Source organism: Aplidium turbinatum, chromosome 5 (assembly GCF_918807975.1).
Source record: "Aplidium turbinatum chromosome 5, kaAplTurb1.1, whole genome shotgun sequence".
In the NCBI taxonomy this organism is placed as follows: Eukaryota; Metazoa; Chordata; class Ascidiacea; order Aplousobranchia; family Polyclinidae; genus Aplidium; species Aplidium turbinatum.
Genome location: NC_137476.1, coordinates 20959032 through 20969863, shown reverse-complemented (window position 1 = coordinate 20969863; position 10832 = coordinate 20959032). Strand labels below are relative to the sequence as shown.

The 10832-nt window shown below is 37.5% G+C and overlaps 1 protein-coding gene across 1 annotated transcript; it reads left to right on the top strand.

Moving 5' to 3' along the window:
• Nucleotides 1–397: 397 nt before the first annotated feature.
• Nucleotides 398–8510, top strand: LOC145770326 (uncharacterized). The gene is made up of 2 exons (XM_082581925.1): nucleotides 398–599; nucleotides 1429–8510. The coding sequence occupies exons 1-2, from the start codon at nucleotides 455–457 to the stop codon at nucleotides 1830–1832; spliced, it is 549 nt and encodes a 182-aa protein (XP_082438051.1). The 5' UTR covers nucleotides 398–454; the 3' UTR covers nucleotides 1833–8510.
• The last annotated feature ends 2322 nt before the right edge of the window (nucleotides 8511–10832 follow it).

Below are 10832 nucleotides of genomic sequence, written 5' to 3'. Positions count from 1 at the left end.
TATTCTCGGAATGGCCCGTTTTGGTGAGTCCGATCTCTTAACGGGGGATTTTTTCAATTTTTTTTTTAATTATCGGGTACCGTAGCCTAATTATCATTGCCGTTTTAGGGTTAGGGTTAGAGGTTAGGAACTCACCGAATAGTAGCAGACCCATTTATTCTGGTATAGGTCGCACCTCGACTTTGTAAGGAAACATTTGCTATAAAATTCTGCATCTTATATACTTGAATAAATACAATAATTAGATATACTGTATATACCTATTTTAGAGTGGCTTTAGTCATGCTGAAGTACAATCATTCCTAATTTGTCATTGAAAATGTTCATTCCTATTTGACATTTAAAAACTTGTGAAATATTATTCATTCCTGTTTGATCCTCACTTTTGCAGGTCAACTAAATGCTTTTGAATTGTATACTTGATGAGCTGTGATTAGATTCCTCTTAAAAAGTTATGGCAAACTTTTCTAATCGCAGTAATGCAGATGAGCACATTGACGAAATGAGAATTAACAACTTCACTGGTGGAGAATTTATGGTTAATCAAGTTATAGAAACTGATCGGTTAGAAAATATCCCACGCAATGCCCCACCAGCAGGTTAGTAATTTACCTTTATATGCTTCTTGACTATATATGTAATTGTTAACTTGGAGAGAGAAAGAGAGAAATAACTTGATTTTTGATTCAGACGTGCCTTTAAAAAGAATTAGTTTATGCTTTAAAGTTAATCTAAAATATTTACTTTTGCCTTCTATCGATCCACAAATACCTCACCACATTTAGGTGTACTTCATTTTATTTTTGATGACACGCTATTAAGACAGTCAGATGAAAAGAACTGCAGCTTCGAGCAATTAATAACCTTCTCCCCATATTTAAATTATGTAATTTGAAATCTAATTATAATTTTTTTACTGTCTTTGCATTGTAGTCTTCTTACGAGCTGTTGTAAATAGCAGCTGGAAGTAAACTACCGTATTTTACGGACCATAAGGCGCACCGGACTATAAGGCGCACTGTCAATAAATTGCTTTGATTAGTTTTTTGTTCATACATAAGGCGCACCGGACTATAAGGCGCACCGGACCATAAGGCGCACCGGACCATATATAATAGTATATCGGTTATCGGTACTGGTTTTGAGTGTAGGCAATAAAGCACTACCTCACTTGATCCATACATAAGGCGCATCGGACCATAAGGCGCACGATCAATTTATGAGGAAAAAAAAGAATTTAAAGTGCGCCTTATGGTCCGTAAAATACGGTAATGCAAATTAATAGAATTGTGTATAGGATTTCATCAAATCTCAATTATTACACGCTTAGAAAGTGGTATATATCAGTTAAAAGTCACAACGGAAAACTTGCATAGGGGATAAAAATGAAGAACTGATAATTCTTTAACTTTCCTTCTTTTTCAACAGCACCCCCTTCTTTACCAAGGAGAGTGGTCATTGACAGGGTTGAAAATGCAGCTATGTTTGTTGGACAGAAAATCAAGCTGACTGGTGCTGGCCCCTATCAGTCGCAACAAAGCCAACAGCAACTAGGTGCTAGCAGAAGTCAACCACCAAATTATCAGACATCTTCCATCCAACATCATGTAGCAACCGTAGCACCTGTTGCTTACACACAGCATAGTAGTGCACTCAACGTTAGTGGAAGGCCGCCAACACACCCACAACAAGTCGAAGAAATACGTGTGGGAGTGGGACATGTTCAAATTAGAGACGCACGGCAGGGACATGGACAAAACATGAATATCCGTCAACACGGTGGTTTTGCTCCAGGAACCCAGGCATCTGATGATGTTGCTGAGGACGACTAATTTCTGTGATGGCGATCTTGGTCCTTGTCATCATTTCCCTTTTGCTATGAGCGCAATATTGGATCGACTCAAACAATAATTTCCTGATGATGTTTATTTGAATAACTGGAATGATTCTGTTTTAATGAAACATAAAGTTATCACAAAACAATACCTGTGAAAGGGCAACTATAGAATGGGGTGTCCGACATTTTCTTCTTAAACAGTTTTTCGTAAATAATTCTTTGTAAAACAACTCTTCCCAAAGCATTTCTTTGTGCATGTAATTGAGATTTGATGTGTACGAAGAAATGCTTTACGAAGAATTGTTTTACGAATTTCATTTCACCAACAACTGTTTACGAAGAATTGTTTTACGAACAACTGTTTACGAACAATTTGCCTATGACCATAGAATGGCACATTAAAATATTCCAAAATGATTTAAAAATTTGCTTTAAATTCAAATATATTTTGCATTTGTAACAACATTGTGAACAAGACAAGGTTCTGCTTTTAAAACCCAGTTGCAACTTCAAACGATAGTAGAAGCAGCAATATTGATAAACGCTTCTATTTCCAAACCCAAGGGCTTATTACTTCTCGATTACAACAGATATCCTTCTGGTATATACTTGTTTTCACCTTCTTGCTTGGATGCGGTGCCTATCCCCCATTGCTTCTTTCCATCCTGCAGCCTTTATCTCGATTGTCTTCTCTTTCCCACGTATCTTCAACCACTTGCAAATGTCATCTTCCGTTCTAACTACAAAGAGAAACAAGGCTAAGCCTTGATGCATGCCAATTTTTTGCATTTTATTCCCTTCATACATGTATATACTAGATGTGGCAGATGTTTTTATCTTCCACTCATGCAGCTGTAGACATTTCTTTACTGCACTTAATTTCTTTAACATATATTGATAGGAACATCAAATAAAAGTTGTGCTATCAGCCACATTGAATATTGTCTCATGCTTGCAGATATTGTGTCGACCCACTTGCGATGGAAGCGATTAGATTCTTATTACTGCTTCCACCTCTTTGATGGGTCGGAATGGCCCGTTTCGGCGAGTCCGATTCGGCGAGTCCAATTCGGCTAGTCCGATTCGGCGAGTGCCCTATTCGGCGAGAGCCCTTTCGGCGATTTTTTGGATTTTTTTTAAATTATCGGGTACCGTAGCCTAATTATCATTGCTGTTTTAGGGGTTAGGGTTAGAGGTTAAGGCAGTGGTTCCCAAACTTTTTCAGCTTGTGGCACACTAGAAAAAATTATAAAATGCTTGCGACACACTTAGGCTACAAAAGAAAAGTTGCTTTAAAATTTTTTATTTTCATGTGTTAATAGGATGGATGTGCTTGTTTATATAACTGAAACGAGGTTGCATTGTTGACAAATATTACTCGCATTTCATCGTCAATTCAAAGCAGTCTCTCTCCTTTACAGCTTTTAATTTCAGTCAAAACAGAAAAGCCATGTTCAAATAGCCATGAAGATGCAAATGGCAGTATAATTTTGATTGCTTTTGCACCGATCATGGAATAGGATTTGAAAGCAGACAGCCAAAACTCATCCAAGTTTTTTTGTGAAAACAGCGTTTGAAAAAATGGGTCGTTTCGTAAATCAATGAGCTGTTCTTCTTCTGCAGAAGGATTGCTTGATTCATTGCTTCCATATGGTGGGAAGTAATGTTGCAGTGCAAGCTGAAGTCCGGACAATGTGCTCATAATTTGCGGGATGATTTATTGTTTATGAGTTGATTTATTAAGAGCAGGAAACGAATCAAAGACTTTTATCGAGACCTTTATTTTTCCCCTGCATTGAAGGACAACCATCAGTACAAACAGTCACGCAGTTACTCCATTTCAACTCAGAAAGCAAAATATTTTCATCTACCAATTTGAATATGTCTTCTTTGGTTATGCCCTTCATTTCTTTGGAAAACAAACATTCATTTACCAATGTTTCATAGTTAATGAAGCGAATAAAAGCTAGCAGATGAGATTTTCCGGTTCTGTCAGTAGATTCGTTAACTTGTTAAGACCATAGTACAGATAGCTCCCTGTCTGTAGCAACAAAGTAGTCGCGAGCTTGATTCTTTTAGTTTAAATCTGAGGATAGCTCTTCTACTGTATGCTTCGTGAAATTGTGTTATTTGACAACGGAACTCCAACTTTTTCCGGGGCAGCACTACCAAGCATTTCTTCAACAACAATGGCTAATGCTGATCCAATTACTGATTCTGCATCTGTTTGTGATTTTTTACGGTTTTCCAACAAGTGTGCCACTTTGTAACTTGCAAATTGCAATCAGTCCTTTTTCCTGCAGCTTGAAGTAGACTATTTTAAATATTTATACAGTTCTTTTCGAAAAATTCCAAAAAGATTCGCGGCACACTTGAGAATCTCTGGCGGCACACTAGTGTGCCGCGGCACACAGTTTGGGAATCACTGGGTTAAGGGTTAGGATTGGGGTTGGGAGTTAGAGTCTTATTTTAACGTCTAGCGTCGTTAAAATGATGTAAAAGCGGCAATGATAATTAGGCTACTGTACCCGATAATTTAAAAAAAAATTCAAAAAATTACCGAATAGGAAACTCGCCGATAAGGGCTCTCGCCGAATAGGGCACTCGCCGAATAGTAGCAGATTCTTAATGGGTATACTCTGTTCTTGGCAAGGTGTTTCAACAAATTATTTCCTCGAGGTTCGTAGTAGCACCGTTTTATTATGCTTTTTAGATATTGTCAAACGTTTGAATTTTTTGTCTTTTTTTGTTAAAACTGTTTTAACAAATTTTTGAAAAATTACTAACGTGCTTAATAATTGACTTGTTAACGTCACTTTCTAATTTTTTGCATGACATTGTCAGTCAACATTGCTGATTATTAAATGTAAAGTGTGAAATGACAGTATTTATTTTAGCAAGGCTGTTGCACCAATTGAAAGATCTTGCTGCGGTAATCATGTGTGCCCGTAGTTCATAGTCATCGTAACAATATCAACTTTTGATAATATTTTTCATATGGTGTTGTTTTTAAAAGAGGGTAGTAGGGTACCTAATTTTGTAAAGGTTCTGTGAGACATGAGATGTCCTCTGGTTGGTGTGCTCAAAAGGAGTAATTGAAACTTCTGCTGTAAATAATTCGGTGTTGGTGTGGTGCGGTATGTGATCTACGTGGTATAGTTTGTGATTTACGTTGGTTCAGTGATCCAGCTTATCTTCACTGGGCTTTTATGGCTTAACACCAAGCCCCTCCCCTCTCTCTTTAGTTTAGAGCAGTGGTTCTCAAACTTTTTTCAGCTTGTGGCACATTAGAAAAAATATAAAACGCACGTGGCACACTTACAAAAGAAGAAAAGTTGCTTTAAAAAAAGTTATTTTTACGTGTCAATGCGATGGATGTACTTGTTTATACCAATATAAGCTTCGACTGAAACGAGGTTGCATTGTTGACAAACCTATACCGGAATTTCATCGTCAATTTCAAGCAGTCTCTCGTTTACAGCTTTTAATTTCAGTCAAAACAGAAAAGCCATGTTCACATAGCCAGGAAGATGCAAATGGCAATATAATTTTGATTGCTTTTGCACGGATCATGAAATAGAATTTGAAAGCAGACAGCCAAAACGCATCCAAGTTTTTTTGTGGAAACAGCGTTTGAAAAAATGGGTCGTTTCGTAAATCAATGAGCTGTTCTTCTTCTGCAAAAAGATTGCTTGATTCATTGCTTCCAAATGGTGGGAAGTAATGTTAGCAATATGGTATGGCCATTTTTATTTTTGTTTGGATGCGAAACGCCGAAACATACATAAAACAAAAACTGACAGTGTGCATCCAATGAGAGAGTGCGAAAGACCGTAGCCCTGAAGGCGTAGGAGGTCGTCGAGTCTGCACTCTCTCATATAAATAGTTATACGATAGCTAACATAGCAGCCCAATAGTAACGTGGCAATTACCCTGCTGTATCGGCAATGCCATAATTGGTTTCATCGTCACATGTGCTTATTTATCATCTATTGAAGGAGTTAAAGCGCTTTTAAGTCGCATGCTTGTCTGAATGGCTTATTTTAAATATTTATACAGTTCTTTTCCAAAATTTCAAAAAGATTTGCGGCACACTTGAGAATCTGTGGCGGCACACAGTTTGAGAATCACTGGTTTAGAGTGAAGGGTTGATCCAACTGCAATACATACGTCTATCGTCAATTTAAGGTTAGGGTTTGAGTCAAGGTTTACAATTGGGTGAACTTAAATTACATTAAGATCATGTAGATCACACACTGCAGTACACCGACACCTAATTCTTGTTATCTTTCTATGCCTTTGGTAATGCGTCTTCTTGCTGTCATTGTTTTATGCTGTTTTGCAAAGATATTCACCTCAAAGTTTCTTTGCGCAAACTAATCTTTGAATTTAAAAGTTGATAATCGCAATTTAGATTTGTTACTCTAGTTCTTTACTCTAGCACCACCTTTTGTTCATCGTATGCTGTAGATTATACTGTACAATCAGAAAATGTCAGAGAGCAGCACGTTTGAATCATCCACAAATTGTGAAAATGAGTATCAATTTTGGTGGTAGATTTCAGTTTAAATTGAAAATTTCACCTTTTATTCTTGAATCTCCAATTAACAACAGTTTTGCATAAAGAGTTGTTGGAACAAACAAACAAATCAACGGCATTGAAATCAAAATTGAAAGATTGAATGCAATTGTACAGGTGTGTTGATTTTTGTTTTGAATTTTGATTGTTTTATTTCAATAAGTTATCCGATCTTTTTCTCTTAATTATGTTTTTAATTATTTCTATGACCATGCTCATTGCTCATTCCTATTCTAAATTTTAGTTCTCTAATTGCACTTTATTTTCCAACAATTTTTCACTTTGTTACCGCTGATGCTTAATCGAGGAAATGTTGAAAAAGGTAGTTGAAAAGTCCGACACCGAGATGCGACTTGTCCATATCAATTTCCCCGATTGTGAAACGGTCCTGCTGGTGACAAGAAATATTTACTCTCTCGAAATGCTTCAAACAACGACAGTGGTTCTGTTTTGACAAATTCAAACGTTTTCAAAACTTTCGAAGCTTCAATCGAGCTATGATGTTTGGAAATTTCTCTCTATTTTTTGAAAAATTTGGGCCGGTTGTTGCCTAACTCTGCTTTGGTATCATTGAAAACTTTAATGTATTTTGAAGAAACGTCCAGCAACCCCCACACAGCATGACCGCCGTTTGGTTTGTATGTCAATTGTGAAGTCTTTGTGTCATTCTTTATCGCTGTACTTTTTTGCTTGGTATAGCATAGCACCATGCAAGTTAACCAAACAGCAACAGAAGACTACTCTAATCCGACATTTTTACAATTATACAACGTCTACAAAGGTTGTATCGATATGAAACTGACGGATTTTGCTGTCTGGGTTTATGTATAACTCAAAGCTAGTTGCTTCTTTTGTTTCACCATGCAAATCATTGAATATGGCTTGTTGATGTTCGTTTTTATTGGTAGCAACTTCGATTCCAACCATCTTCCTAGTTTCATCACCAATTGCCATGCCCGCTTGCAGCAGGTTGCGCTTCAACATGCTTGTTTCCTTCTACAAGTTTTGATTTTGTGAAAGTTCATTTAGTGTCGTGAAATTGAGTCCAGTCGCTGTGTAAATGGTTGGTTTTGAATCTTTATCCTCGGACTGGCAAAGCCTTGATAGGTTATTCTTGACAGTTTCGCATACCCTTTAGTTTAGAGGCTCTTGACGCAGGGACGGTTACCGAGATTGGTAGAGTGAAATTTTCCGATTGTTGAAGTGTTGTTGCCGAGGAATTATTCCATTCACTAGTAGCCGCTGAATGGAGAGCAGTTCTGAAATGCGTTGCTCAAGCGCACACCCCGAGAGTCGAACCAGCGCCGCGTGGTCTTGAGTCGGGCGCGTAACCACTGACCTAACGGGGAGAAGTATTCTCGTTCTAGAACGACCCAGATAGATATCGTTTTGGTTGTCTGGGTCGCTTGCTGTTCCAATGAAATCAGGAACAAATCTTTCAGGCGCAGTTTCCTACGCACATAAAGTTACCAAGTGGAGTAATTCTCACTGTGGCTCTTGGCGATTCAAATGTTGACTCACTTTGTCGCCAGATTATTTGCATGCACGCAAAGAGACTCTATTCGGAATAACGTCTAAATGTTGAATAATGTCAACATAAAATGTAGGACAACATTTAAATTGCATGGCGCTACAGTGAGGACACCTATCTGGCATGCACCTATGATGTAATTGTGCCTAAGTGTCGTGGAACCATGAACTATACAGTAATTACTATGCAAACTTTACAGGGTTCAGTTCTTGATCTTTGGTAGGCTATGGCCAAACAATTTTCGTATTTATTGAAACTGCAATTGGATGTGGTTTGTCACTAATAACAATCGTAATGAATTAATTATCCAAATTGAACAATAGGCCTACCGTACATCTTCAATTTTTATGGTTAAGTAGATTTTTGTTTGTTGCTTATAGGCTTATTGTAACATATCTTTGTCCATTAACCGTGTACCGCCATTTTGTGATTCTCCTTTACATGTTTTAAGGCAGGGGTTCCCAACATGAGGGTCATGGCCCCCTAGTGGGCCATGAACCTCTTTCAAGGGGGCCATGGAAAAATTTGAAAAATAATAATTTTTTTAATTATTATCTCTTAAGTCCACTTCAACACTATATAACAAAAGAAATAAACTAAGATTTAACAAAAATACTAGTAGCCTACATTATGCCCAAATCTTCATGAAATGGTCTTTAATTCCCGGTTGTTTCAACATATCGTTGTGAATGTGGGTTTCAACAATGTTACTTCTGAAGACAAAGCAGTGCAGTGTCTTGGATATTCAATATGACATGCGGCTTGCTCTTTCCACCAGCAATTAAGACATTGTCAGAGCAAAAATATGCTCGATCATCACACTAACTGCATACGGTATGTAATAGCCTACTAATTAATTGAAAATTTTGAATCAATCAACTAACTAATTGAAAAACTATCATGTTTATTGTGTGTTGTATTTATATCATTTTATCATTCTAACTACTAGTTATATACTGTATAAACAAGTTTTTAAATTAAAAACACGTTTCTTTATTTTGTCAAAAGATTGAAAAAAATAGGGGGGCCATTGATTTTTCAATAAGGGCCACAGTGTAAAAAAGGTTAAGAGCCTCTGTTTTAAGCAGTTTCCCAAGTAACAAATTGGCACAATGAAACAGCAGTAGCAAAAGCGACTGGTTGCAATTTAATGTAACCCAATAGATAAAACATCTAGGAGTTTTAGTGAAGTGAGACTCTAAACTACAGTAACTGAGCTGCCGTTTTGAATTCGAAATTTGTGCGAATCGGCAAATATTCCTTTTTTGGACTATTTTCATAGGCCTAAAGAGATTGGGCTAGTCAAGGGTTAGTTCTGTCAACTTGGTGGCTACACGCCCAGCGCAAGATCAAGCGGCGCTGGTTTTACTCTTGAGGTGTGCGCTCGAGCAACGCATTTCAAGGACTTTTCTCCATTCAGTGGTGGGCTACCTAGTGGATGGAATAATTCGCCGGCTTCAACAACTGTCGGAATCTCCACTATGTCAATCTCGGTGACCAGACCTGTTTCAGTGATTCAAAGCCTCTGAATCTACAGGTATTCGAAACTAAGATCCTAGGAATAAGCTCTCAAAAGATGCTTTCCCAGTCTGAGGATGAACATCAAATTAGTCTGGTTTTAATGGCAACTAGGCTGAAAATTTCAAAAAAAATCTGGCAACATTGAGTGGGACTGAAGTTGGGGAGTGACGACAGGAGTCTGTTTTTTACAAGTTGATCGGCTACTTTCAGCGTATAAATATTTTATTTATCTAATCGAGGTGGAGTTTGGAGTCAATATCCCTAAGCTATTTAGAGCAGGAGTGGAGTTTGGAATCACAGACGTCAGAATGGAGTCGGAGTCAGGGATATCTAAAGAAGGGGATATGAAGGCTCAGAGCGATTGCTGATTCTCATGACACTAGAAGGGCGGTAGTTGGTACCGCGTTGAACATGCGGATGTTTTTAAAATTGCAGAAAGTTTTGTAGTGCAGCTGGTACACTCAGCTACGCAAGACAGTTAGCAAGTGGTATGTAGAACATGTTTAAAGAATACTTGTTTGAAAAGACAGTTGAAAGGTTACCAGTAAGCTGTTTTTTTTGACAAAACTTTTGCAGTTGGCTAGGTGTAAAGCAAGTACCGTATACGGGTAGTTGAATTAACAAGTGATTATGAGCATTCATTGAATATCCATACCTGGATGTAATAGTGCAATGCAGGTTGTCATAACAAAGTTTATTAAATTACTATATGTGCCAATTGTCATTTTACCATAAACAGAGATTATTTAAGATAAATAGAAGCCCTTTTATTGTCAGACGTAATAAAAGCCATCGTATCCCCTTCTCTAGATATCCCTGGGCGGAGTCCAGAAAAACTGACTCAGTAGTCAGTACACCCCTGTTTTCTAGCAAAGAGCCTACAACTACAAGCAGTGTTGCCTGACTCCAGTTTGCTCACTACAATATTTCACCTAAAATTACACTAACGCCCTAAAAATACAGAAGTGTTAGAAAAGTAATAGGAATAACAAAAATTTACATAGCAAAGAACAAAAATCACAGTTACATGTACAACACACCAATACAGCATGAAAATTAGGTGGAGAATAGGTCAGCAAGGATTACGGACAAACAGTTTTATTGCAACACAACAATAAATATACTTCATTACAACAAAGTAGCAAATATTTTCCATATTACACCAAATCTGTAATGGTGTAGAAGAAAACTTTTTTCTACACCAAGCCGTTTCAAATTACATCATTTTTCCAAAATTGGTGTCGCAGAACACCATCTGGCAACATTTCCTACAAGCAAGCTAACCTAACATAATTTGTAAAGGGTGATCTACTACAGAATACAGATCCACTGTTTTGTTTTTGTCAGACTCAGAGACAGTATCG